The sequence below is a fragment of the Macaca mulatta genome, chromosome 16, assembly GCF_049350105.2.
Source record: "Macaca mulatta isolate MMU2019108-1 chromosome 16, T2T-MMU8v2.0, whole genome shotgun sequence".
NCBI lineage: Eukaryota > Metazoa > Chordata > Mammalia > Primates > Cercopithecidae > Macaca > Macaca mulatta.
The window spans coordinates 88,496,212-88,508,390 of record NC_133421.1 but is presented as its reverse complement, the minus strand read 5'-3'; the positions used below and the strand labels follow the sequence as shown (position 1 = coordinate 88,508,390).

The following is a 12,179-nucleotide window of genomic DNA, read 5'->3' as shown; positions in this document are numbered from 1 at the left end:
GGGCACCTCTTGCAGCCGTGATTCGGGGTGGCTCTCGGGCCACCTCCTGCCCCCTCCTCCCTTCTTGCCCAGTTGTTCCCCACTGCCCTTTCTCTCCAGGCCCAGTGGGGTGCCTGTGGGATGGGGTGCCTGTGGGAGCTGCCACTCAGCTTGGCTTTCCTCCTCCTGGGTAAGGTGATGGTTGTGCTTCCTCTGCTTTGGGTTATGCAAGAGGGGATTCCTTGAGGCCCTGCAGGCTCTGGTGCTTGTGGGCTTCTAGACGACGGAGGGGTTGTGGGGGTGGTCTGGATTTTGGCAGCTACCATCACACGCAGCTACCCACAGTTCTCAGTTCACACAGAGATTCCGTCCTTGCTAGTGTTTGCAGTTAAAAGGTCACTTTTGAAGAATGGTGGGACAGTAGGTGGTGGCAGTTGATTTTTCATTTTCTAACTTTGTAGAATAAAAGTTGAGTGATCCTGTATTGGTCCCCCAAATATTTCAGAGCTCCCAGAGTCCAGGAAGTGCGATGGTAAATAGTCACATGGGCCAGATGAGAGGCTGAGGTGTATACGTTCTGTGGGGGAGAGGGGGTGTGGCCTGCCGGTGTGGAATGGTCTGGCCATGGGAAATGTGGAGGGAGCCCTGGAAACAGCCCTGCTTTGTGCCAGTGAGGAGTCGGGGAAGCAACTGGGGAGACGGGGCTGGAGAGCCTGGAGAGAGGGGAAGCTCGTCTGGAGGGAGTGGGTGTACGGGCACACTGCGCAGCCTCCTAGTAAAGGGCCTGCAGACCCAGCTGGCCTCGTGCCTGGAGGCCTTGGGCGACTCTGAGGAAGGCAGTTCCAGAGCAGTGAGTCAGGACCAGATGCAGTGGGTTGCAAGTAGAACCAGGAGTAGAAACTGGATGTGGTGTATTGTTTCAGAATCTTCCCAGCATGAGTAACTACCATATGGCTACGTAGGCGTGGGAGGCACCAGGCAGCCCTGGGGCCGGGTGAGAAGAGGCCCCCCAGCTCGGATTGCCTCACATCCCAGTTTGTGAGCAGTGCGGGGGCATGAGTGAGTGCAGGGCTCCTGACACTGAAGCCCACGGCTGACTCCTCTGTCCTCTCTGAAAAGGGCGCAGAGCCGGGGAGTTTTGGTCCTGTTTGTGCCTCTGTCCCCACCCCCACCCCTCTTCCCAGATTGGGGACCAGCTGTCTGATGGCCAGCAGAGAAATGGAGGGGTGGGCCGGGTGGGCGCCCCAGCTCAGGGGGGTGTTTGGCCTCCTGTCTCACTCCAGATTTGGGTACTTACTTTTTATTGAGACCAAAAAAAGAAAAGCAACAATGGGTGAGGATACACGTACATTTCTCGGGGCTTTTATTTTCTGTGAGGTGGGTGGCGGTGGGTATTGTGAAGGTTTGAAATGGCTACTGTGGGGAGTGGGTCCCTGAGGAGGTCAGAGCTCTGCAGAGACTGCCAGGCCGCTGGGCTGACGATGGAGGTTAAGGGTCTGTGGTGACTCGGGTAGGGGTGGGGTTTCCCAGCCTCACGCTGAGCTGGTGATTGGTGGGCATGGGGGTGCTGGGATGGGGCCATCCCTTGTGTCATCATGCCAAGTCCTTCCCTTAAAGGCTGTGGCCTTCTTTTCAGGTTGGATCGTCAAACGCAGGCTACTACCTTGGTCCATCAAATTTTTGGAGGGTATCTCAGATCACGTGGTAAGTGGAGACATTTGCTCTACTGCTTCTTGCCAGGATTAGAACGTGAACCCAGGAAACCCTAAGTCTTGGAACGCAGGCTGGGGCTCTTTCCTCACTGTGCAGACCTGGGTCAGTCTCTGAGGTCTTGAGCCATGGTTTCCTCTGAGACTCTTGGCCCGCCTGGCCACTGGAGCGGTTGTTAGAATATTCCCATGAGGGCCGCGCGTGGTGGCTCTTGCCTGTAATCCTAGCACTTTGGGAGGCTGAGGCAGGAGGATCACCTGAGGTCAGGAGTTCGAGGCCAGCCTGGCCAACCATGGCCAACATGGTGAAACCCCGTCTCTACTAAAAATACAAAAATTAGCCAGGCGCGGTGTCGCATGCCTGCAATCCCAGCTACTCGGGAGGCTGAGTCAGGAGAATTGCTTGAACCCAGGAGGTGGAGGTTGCAGTGAGCCAAGATTCCACCACTGCACTCCAGCCTGGGAGACAGAACAAGACTCTATCTCAAAAAAAAAAAAAATATATATATATATATATATATATATATATATGTGCGTGTGTGTGTGTATATTCCCATGAGGAAGTCCGAGAGAAGTGCTGTGCACGCACATAGGGAGGAGGCGGTCTTCCCTCCGCTCTCCCTCAGCAGAAGAGTACCGCACGTGGTGGTTGCCAGTCCAGGCAGAGAGGGTCCTGTGAGTGCAAAGGCATTAACATCCATCTTTGTGAACTTCAGTGGGGAAGGAGAGCTCACTGTCCAGACACCAGGATTCTTCAGGGGCTAGTGGGTATCTCATCTTTGGCCAAAGCCCTGCTGAGAGTCTGCCTCCCTGCCGGGTCTCGGTCTTGGGAGCTGGGAGTGCCTCTGCCAGGTCACACCTGCTCCACTGCCTCTGTTCTGTTGCAGTGAAGTGCTCCATGTGCAAGAGCGTCTCGGACACCTACGACCCCTACTTGGACGTCGCGCTGGAGATCCGGGTACAGACTTATGCTGCCCTTCACATTTGCAGTAGGAGAGTGAGGCCAGAGGGTGAAACAGAACCAGCAGAACAGTGAAGGCATCAGATCAAAATAGACAGGGAGAAAACTCCTTTGCTCCCTGCCGCCTTGCAGTACAGACCATTGACTTTACCTGTTTCTTTCTAGAGTTTTTCCTATGCATATCATTTTATTTAAAGAAAAAAAAATGGTAAAATTGAGTTTTGTGTCCTGAAGCATGTACAGGAACAACAGTGTCCCCAGGGCTTGAGGAGAGTCTGTTGTGTGCTGTGGGCAGTGTGCAGCCTTTGGAGCTTGCTGGCTCTGTGGGCCTCACCTGGGAGAGCAGCCTTGGCTTTACGCGCATGCCCTGCTCCAGCTACAGTCTGCGGGAGGCCGGCCTGCCTGCCTGCGCTGGACCAACCCAAGCTCCAGAGCGGGTCCAGCTACAAGACCATCCTGATAAAAGTGACTGATTCGTGGCAGACCTGCAGCTGTCATTTCTTTTCTTTTCTTTTTTTCTTTTTTATGGGGGCTCGAGGGACAGGGTCTTATTCTGTGGCCCAGGCAGGAGTGCAGTGGTGCAATCACAGCTCCCTGTAGTCTTGACCTCTAGGCTTAAGTGATCCTCCCACACCGCTGGTACTACAGGCATGCATCACCACGCCTGCTTAATTTTTAAAATTTATTTGTAGAGATGGGGGTCTTGCTGTGTTGTCCAGGCTGGTCTCAAACTCCTGGCCTCAAGTGATCCTCCTGCCCCGGCCTCCCAGGGTGCTGGGATTATAGGCGTGAGCTGCTGTTCCTGGCTGCTGTCATTTCTTGTCACTGGAGAAGGAGTCCTAGTGTGGCAGCTCGCGGGAAAACTTTTATGCGAGTCAAGTTTTGTGATTTGCTGCCTCAGCCTAAAAAAGACCTTAAATTTGGCATTTCTTGAATCAGCTTTTTTCTTCTACTGTGGATTTGACTCCCTGTTTTTGTCCTCCTCAGCAAGCGGCGAACATTGTGCGTGCTCTGGAACTTTTTGTGAAAGCAGATGTCCTGAGTGGAGAGAATGCCTACATGTGTGCTAAGTAAGTTTCACGTTGCTCGTGGCGGAAGACTGACACAGGATGAGACCTTACCTGACAGTGTTGTGCCCACCCTCTCTCTTCCTTTGCGGTGACGCTGCTCGTATTTCTTGAGGAACCTATGTATGTCCTAAAAACACAAACTTCTAAATAATACAAATGAAGCGATAGCTGTGATTTTTATAGCTGCAGTTTACACCGTACCTGTTCTAAAGATGCTGCATGTATTGTCAGTAGGGGCTGTGGTTTCCCCTTGCTAGGGATGGTGAAACTGAGGCACAGAGAAGTGAAGTGACCAGGCCTGAGGCCACACCGAGAGGACGCGGCAGAGCACGAGCTCACATGAGTTCACACTGGCTCACATTGGGCGGCCACCCAAGGGGCTGTGCCCAGCCAGCTGCTCTCTTGCTTCTTGAGGAGTGTTTTCTGTGGCTTTCATTTTTTACTTAACCGGTTTTGGATGTTTTTCCATTTCTGCAGATAGAACTCTTACTTTGTCATTTGTTGTGTTTTTAGTAGTGATAGGGTTTCACCATGTTGGCCAGGCTGGTCTCGAACTCCTGAACTCAGGTGATCCGCCTGCCTCGGCCTCCCAAAGTGCTGGGATCATGCCACTACAGCCGGCCGAATGTCTTTGTATCGAGGTCGTTGTAAAGCTGTAGGCACTAAAGGATATGTTCTTTATTCTGCTTTACTCCTCTTTATGTCTGTCTCCTGCAGCTCTCCAAGCTGCACGCCTCTGCCTCTGTTTTCTCTCCCTGCGTTTGTGCATCTTCTGGCTTTGCTTACGTTGACTTCCTGCCTGCCCATTTTATCACTCAGCCACATCTGCTTTAATTTGCTCTTTCCTGTGTTGCCCCAAAGCAACTTTTTCCTGTATCTTATTTAATCTTCTGGTGGGTACAGTACTTTTATTTTTTTGCTTTAGGATCTTCCCACTTTCTATAGTCTTGTTTCCCTGTGGTAGCTTTCCTTTACTTGAGGCATGCTTAATGTGATTTTTAGGGGAGCAAAAGGTTTAAATCTAATTGATGAACATTCCATTATTACAGAGCAGTTGTTGCGGTTGTTAACTTAGCGTTAAGACAACATTTTTCAGAGCATGAATCAATCAGTTAATTAATCTTTCTCATCACCACCTTCGTAGATGCAAGAAGAAGGTTCCAGCCAGCAAGCGCTTCACCATCCACAGAACATCCAATGTCTTAACCCTTTCCCTCAAGCGCTTTGCCAACTTCAGTGGGGGGAAGATCACCAAGGTGAGCGCTTGTGACACCATCTCAGGCAGCTCTGTGGGCCACAGTCCGCATCAGAATGACACGATGAAAGTGATAGCCACAAGTTTGATAGCTGCCATTTACATAGTACCTGTCCCTGTTCTAAAGGTTCTACACATATTGTGAAGTAGGGGCTGTAGTTTCACCATTGCCCAGGATGGGAAAATAGGCACAGAGAGGTGAAGAGACCTGCGATGCTTTTTAAAAATAGACACTTCTGGCTGGGCGTGGTGGCTCACTCCTGTAATCCCAGCACTTTGGGAGGCTGAGGCGGGCGGATCACGAGGTCAGGAATTCGAGAATATCCTGGCTAATGTGGTGAAACCTCGTCTCTACTAGAAATACAAAGAATTAGTCAGGTGAGGTGGCAGGCACCTGTAGTCCCAGCTACTCAGGAGGCTGAGGCAGGAGAATGGCGTGAACCCGGAAGGCGGAGGTTGTAGTGAACTGAGACTGTGCCACTGCACTCCAGCCTGGGCGACAGAGCGAGACTCTGTCTCAAAAAAAAAAAAAAAGACATTTCTGGGTCTATCCCAGTGCTAGTGAATTTGAATCTCTGGAGGACAGGGCCCAGGAATCTGCATTTTTGCAAAATCCCTGAATGCTTGTTATACACAGTCAAGTTCCAGGGCCACTGTCTTACTGGATTTACCCTAGCTTCTGGTTGTGCTTGGGCTGGTCCTGGCAGGGACGCTCAGGGTTGTCCAGATGAGTGTGATGAGCACTGGGTGGTGGGACTCGCATCGTCCGTGTCCTGTTGATGTCTAGAACAGGTGCCATTGCATGCTCTGGCTTTTTATGGAATATGGAGTTAAAAAAACTAATTTTGACACGATGGCATTTTATTTTTTTAATTTAATTTTATTTTAAAACAGGGTCTCACTCTGTCACCTGGGCTGGAGTGCAGTGGCATAATCACAGCTCACTGCAGTCTTGACCTCCCAGGCTCAAGCGATCCCCCTGCCTTAGCCTTCTGAGCACCTGGAACTGTGGGCACATGTCACCATGCCTGGTTAATTTTTTTAAAAGTTTTTTGTAGAGACGGGATCTTGCTGTGTTGCCTAAGCTGGTCTCAAACTCCTGGGCTCAAGTGACCTGCCTGCCTTGACCTCTCACAGTGCTGGGATTACAGGTGTGAGCCACCATACCTGGCCTATAGTGGCATTTTAATAAAAGACGTGTTTCTTCTTTTCTTTTCCTTTTTTTTTTTTTTTTTTTTTTTGAGACAGAGTCTTGCTCTGTTGCCCAGGCTGGATTGCAGTGGCGCAATCTCCGCCTTCTGGTTTCAAGTGATTGTCCTGCCTCAGCCTCCAGAGTAGCTGGGATTAAGGCGCCCGCCACCACGCTTGGCCAATTTTTGTATTTTTAGTAGAGACGGGGTTTCGCCATGTTGGCCAGGCTGGTCTCGAACTCGTGAGCTCAGGTCATCCACCTGCCTCAGCCTCCTAAAGTGCTGGGATAGCAGGCCTGAGCCACTGCTCCCAGCTGATGGCTATAGTTCATAACAATCTCAAGTTCTGTTCTGAGAGCCTGGTTATGCGGTTTGGAACGACCCCCTTGGCTGAGCCTCCGTTTCTTCATTGGTAGTGGTAGGGGGCTTGCTTAGGTCAGCATTTCCCAAATGTGTTCACAGATTCTTTCTGTTGTAGACTCGTGTCGTGTAACCATAAGGGCACGTTTTAAGAAATATGTCACCAGGCAGTTCTGTCCCTGTGTGAACATCATAGAGTGCACATACACAGAGGTAGATGACAGAGCCGGCTGTATGGTATAGCCCCTTGCTCCTAGGCCACAAACCTGCACAGCCTGTTCCTGTCCTGAATACTGCAGGCAATTGCAACACAATGGGAAGTATATGTGTATCTCAACACAGAGAAGGTACAGTGAAAATGCCGAACTATAATCTTACGGGATCATTGTTGTATATATGGTCTGTCATTGACCGAAACATGGTTATGTGGCACATGACTGATGGTATGTGACGTTTAAGAACAGGCAAAATTAATGATGACAGAAATCTGAACAGTGGATATTTGAGATGCGGGCAATGACTGGGATGTGGGAATTTTCTAGTTGATGTTCTGCATATCCATCAGTATATACTTGTCAGAACTCTTTGATCTGTATACTGAAGATCTGTGCATTTCTACAAATCCCACAACTCAGTTTAAAAAAATGATTTAGGCTGGGCACAATGGCTCACACCTCTAATCTCAGCACTTGGGGAGGCTGAGGTGGGAGGATTGCTTGAGACTGGGAGTTTAAGACCAGCCTGGGCAACATAGCGAGACCCTGTCTCTACAAAAAAATTTTGGGTTTTTTTTTTGAGACGAAGTCTCACTCTGTCACCCAGGCTCCCAAGTTCAAGTGGTTCTCCTGCCTCAGCCTCCCAAGTAGCTGGGACCACAAGTGCACCACCACGCCTGGCTAAATTTTGTCTTTTTAGTAGAGACGGGGTTCCACCATGTTGGCCAGGCTGGTCTTGAACTCCTGACCTCAAGTGATCCACCCACCTCGGCCTTCCACAGTGTTGGGATTATAGGTGTGAGCCATCACGCCTGGCCTAAACAGTTTTTTTTAATTAGCCAGTCATGGTGGCATGTGCCTATAGTCCCAGCTATTTCGGAGGTAGAGATAGGAGGATTGCTTGAGTCCAGGAGTTCGAAGTTACAGTGAGCTATGATTGTGCCACTGCACTCTAGCCTGGGCGACACAGCGAGACTGTGTTTCCAAAAAAAAAAAATGTACGTCTATATGTTTTAGAGTTCCTAAACACATCTGTATAGACCCACAATGATGGCCATCCTGTTGTGTGGGCTCCGTGCTGTCCTGGTGCACACAGCCTGCAGCTGCCGTGCTGGGCACTATTACTGCCAAGAATATCTGTGTGTGCATGTATATGTATATGTGTACATGTATGGATATGTGTGTGTGTGCACATGTATGTATATATGCATGCATGTGTGTATATGTGTATGCACATGTGTGTGTGCATGTTTGTGTACGTGTATGTATGCATGTATGTGTGTGTGTGTGCATGTATGTATATGTGTGCGTGTATGTATAAGGTCTGTATATATATGTGCATATATGTATATATGTGTGCGTATCTTTTTCTATGAAAAATTGTCAATTTTGGGAACACATTTTGACATGACCTTTCTTCTGATCCACTTCATTAAAAGTCTAACTTGCTGTAGCAGTTGGCTGTGTTAATTCAGCACTTTTATTTCTGAAGAGCTAAAATCCAGCATTCTCTGCCTTTTCTCCCACCAACAATGTTCCTGTAGAGTGGAGGGAAAGAAAAGGAGTGACTCTTCTCATTTGGTCGTTGGGAAGCAGGTGGTGAGAGAACTAATGTAGATGCTTGACAAAGACAAGAACAGATTCTACATCGCTTGATGGGACAATAAAGTTTCCCATAGGCTGACTGGAGAAGACTCACTTCTCAGCATCTTGGTGTTTTGTTGTTGTTGTTGTTGTTTGTTTGTTTTGAGACGGAGTCTCGCTCTGTCGCCAGGCTGGAGTGCAACGGTGCGATCTCAGCTCACTGTAACCTCCACCTCCCAGTTTCAGACAACTCTGCTGCCTCAGCCTCCCGAGTAGCTGGGACTAGAAGGCATGTGCCAACACACCTGGCTAGTTTTTGTATTTTTAGTAGAGACAAGGTTTCGCCATGTTGGCCAGGATGGTCTCAATCTCTTGACCTTGTGATCCACCCGCCTTGGCCTCCGAAAGTGCTGGGATTACAGGCGTGAGCCACTGTGCCTGGCCAGCATCTTGGTTTTTAATCATTGCCTGGGGGAGCTCCTGCACAGTGTTGCTACACACCCAGTCGCCCCAAATTGTTTTTTTTCTTTTTTGTGGCGGGGCAGTTTTGAGACAGAGTCTCACTCTGTTGCATAGGCTGAGTGCAGTGGCTCGATCTCGGCTCACTGCAACGTCTGCCTTCCAGGTTGAAGTGATTCTCATTCCTTAGCCTCCTGAGTAGCTGGGATTACAGGCAGTGCACCACCATGCCCAACTAATTTTTTGTATTTTTATTAGAAGTGGGGTTTTGCTATACTGGTCAGGCAGGTCTTGAACTCCTCAAGTGATCCCCCTGCCTCGGCCTCCCAAAGTGCTGGGATTACAGGCATGAGCCACTGCATCCAGCCCCCAAATTGTTAAAGACCAGCCAAGTTGGGCATTTTGTGTGGTTGTGGATGGAAAGGGCAATTGATCTTTACTTTCAAAGTGAATCTTATTTGCCTTTTCCTTGATTTTTCAAACAGGATGTAGGCTATCCAGAATTCCTCAACATACGTCCGTATATGTCCCAGAATAATGGTGATCCTGTCATGTATGGACTCTATGCTGTCCTGGTGCACTCGGGCTACAGCTGCCATGCCGGGCACTATTACTGCTATGTGAAGGTGAGAGGCTTGTGTCAGTGCAGCTGCCTCCTGGGGCAGGTTTCAGCCCCCATGCACATCCAGATGTGGCCTCTATAGAACACTTTCTTTGTGAAAAGTAGTGATGTTTTGTAGTTGTATTCAAGTCCTCATTGTTGCCTCTGTGCATGGAGTGAAAAGACGCCTCTACGAAAGTGTTGCACCAGAACCTACTGTTCTCAGACTTGCAGTGAGACACGGAAGAGGCAGCCACTTCTGGTGCCGTCCTTAGAACCCTGGCAAAATCTTGGTGAAAGCCACATGGAGGAGGGAGATGGCCATGGTGATGAGACTGCCTGAATGTCCTTTAGAAGGGACAGTTCCTATCTGTTGGGGCACTAGGAAGGAACTGGGACTCAAAGCACGCTTTGGGGTCACATTCTGAGTTATGAAAATGTTACACATTTTAATAGGAAATTGTTATGGTTGATTATTAATAGCATTTGGAAGTGTAGCAAGTAACAGATTTTTCATTCTCTTTTTAAAAAGTGAGGATAATGGGATGCTTGTTGATTGTTTTGTTTTCTGCAAAATCCTTGGCTGCTTCAGGCAAGCAATGGACAGTGGTACCAGATGAATGATTCCTTGGTCCATTCCAGCAACGTCAAGGTGGTTCTGAACCAGCAGGCCTACGTGCTGTTCTATCTGCGGTAATAAACTCACGCCCTCCCCAGATGAGCTCACTCCCTCTGCTCTTTTCTTATACCTATGGGCCTCCCTAACCTTTTTTTGTTTGACGGTAATTGGGAATTCCACTGGAGGGGTTCGTCATGTGTCATGGAGACCGTCCATGGGGAAGGACCCTTTTTAGTAAAAGCTAGAGCCTCGGGGAAGGTCAGGACAGGATTCCGTCTGCCCTCCCATGGATGCTGTTTTGAATGTAAATGGGAAAGTCACCATTTATAGTATTGCCCCAAATTAGAGGTACTGCTCCCTGGATGGTAGCCAGCCGATGCCCCTTCCCCTGTGGGGAAGCTGCCCCTGTAGGGCCAGGCTGGGAAGAACGTGTTTGTGGGGGTGCTGCCGCAGAGCTCCTCTGGAGGGGCCTTCTCCCGGAGCTGGCTGTCACTGACCTGGAGGCCGGAGACCATGGCAACTGAGACATTTTCACTGCTTTGTACATCTCCGCTGAGTGCGACTGAGGTGTTCGAGGGGTCTCTCTTGCTCTCTGGTGCATTTAACTCTGATCTTGGAGGAATTCTGATCTAATTTGCCCTTACTCTGCTTATATTCAGCAGGTACCTGGGGCTGATCTCTCAGCCTCACGGTGGTTGAAAGGCGAAGGGAGATTCCCGAGAAGCAGTTAGGAGTGGCAGAGTGTCCCCAGGCCGTGTTTCTGCCTTGCCCCGCCTTTAAAAATATTATAATTGTGACCTTGACCTTAACTAATTCTGATTCTCTCCATTTCTGTAATGCCTTCTCAGCTTTAATAAGAGAATTCCCGACTTGTTTTCTTCCTTTTACAGAATTCCAGGCTCTAAGAAAAGTCCCGAGGGCCTCATCTCCAGGACAGGCTCCTCCTCTCTTCCCAGCCGCCCAAGTGTGGTTCCAGATCACTCCAAGAAAAACGTCGGCAATGGGATTGTTTCCTCCCCGCTGACTGGAAAGGTATTTGTGAGAATGATGGAGGCCAAAGCAACTGGTCTTGGTGCTCCCCACAGACCTCCTCACACTTGGGAAGTTGGCCGCAGTGGAAGGAGTTTGCAGGCAGTTTTGCACTATTCTAGTTGATGGGTTTTTATTATTATTATTTTTTTTTTTTTTTTTTTATTTTTTTTTTTTTGAGACGGAGTCTTGCTCTGTCACCCAGGCTGGAGTGCAGTGGCCGGATCTCAGCTCACTGCAGCCTCCGCCTCCCGGGTTCACGCCATTCTCCTGCCTCAGCCTCCCGAGTAGCTGGGACTACAGGCGCCCGCCACCTCGCCCGGCTAGTTTTTTGTATTTTTTAGTAGAGATGGGGTTTCACCGTGTTAGCCAGGATGGTCTCGATCTCCTGACCTTGTGATCCGCCTGCCTCGGCCTCCCAAAGTGCTGGGATTACAGGCTTGAGCCACCGCGCCTGGCCTATTATTATTATTATTATTATTAATTTTTATTTTTTTGAGATGGAGTCTTGCTCTGTCGCCCAGACTGGAGTGCAGTGGCGCAATCTCAGCTCACTGCAAGCTCTGCCTCCTGGGTTCACACGCCATTCTCCTGCCTCAGCCTCCCGAGTAGCTGGGACTACAGGCGCCCGCCACCTCGCCCTGCTAATTTTTTTTGTAATTCCAAAGTGCTGGAATTACAGGCGTGAGCCACCGCGCCCAGCTGATGTTATGTCTTAAACTGGTCATCAGCTGACATCGGGTATAGAGAAAGAGGAGACATGAATGAGAAAATCCTGACCTAGCCAATTAGAACTGTCATTCACAGATCTGTTCTACTCATGAGACCAGCACCACTTACAGGTGCCATGACAGGTGTGCCAGGCAAACTTTCTGTGTGTGCTCTTTTTATTTCCTTTATAATGCCAAGTAAACTCTTTTTTTGGAGACAGTGTCTCATACTGTTACCCAGACTGGAGTACAGTGGCACACTTATGGTTCAGGGCAGCCTTGAGCTCCTGGATTCAAGCCATCCTCCTGCCCCAGCCTCCCTAGTATTCGGTACTACCAGTGCACTACCACACCCAGCTAATTTTTAAGTTTTGTGTAGAGACAGGGTCTTACTATGTTGCTTTGGCTGGTCTTAAGCTCCTGAGCCCAAGCAATTCT

General features: G+C 49.4%; 1 protein-coding gene across 24 annotated transcripts in view; it reads left to right on the top strand.

Moving 5' to 3' along the window:
• Positions 1-12,179, top strand: part of USP36 (ubiquitin specific peptidase 36) — a 44,756-nt gene that overhangs the window by 16,797 nt on the left and 15,780 nt on the right. For all 24 annotated transcript variants that reach the window (XR_013407397.1, XM_077973079.1, XM_015120481.3 and 21 more), the window contains 7 exons: positions 1,616-1,683; positions 2,576-2,646; positions 3,637-3,719; positions 4,864-4,975; positions 9,268-9,408; positions 9,976-10,076; positions 10,893-11,034. Coding sequence is in view for 23 of the 24 variants with exons in the window: in XM_077973079.1 (XP_077829205.1) it covers positions 1,616-1,683; positions 2,576-2,646; positions 3,637-3,719; positions 4,864-4,975; positions 9,268-9,408; positions 9,976-10,076; positions 10,893-11,034 (718 nt within the window). In the remaining variant the exon portion in view is untranslated. The remainder of the gene's footprint in view (positions 1-1,615; positions 1,684-2,575; positions 2,647-3,636; positions 3,720-4,863; positions 4,976-9,267; positions 9,409-9,975; positions 10,077-10,892; positions 11,035-12,179) is intronic.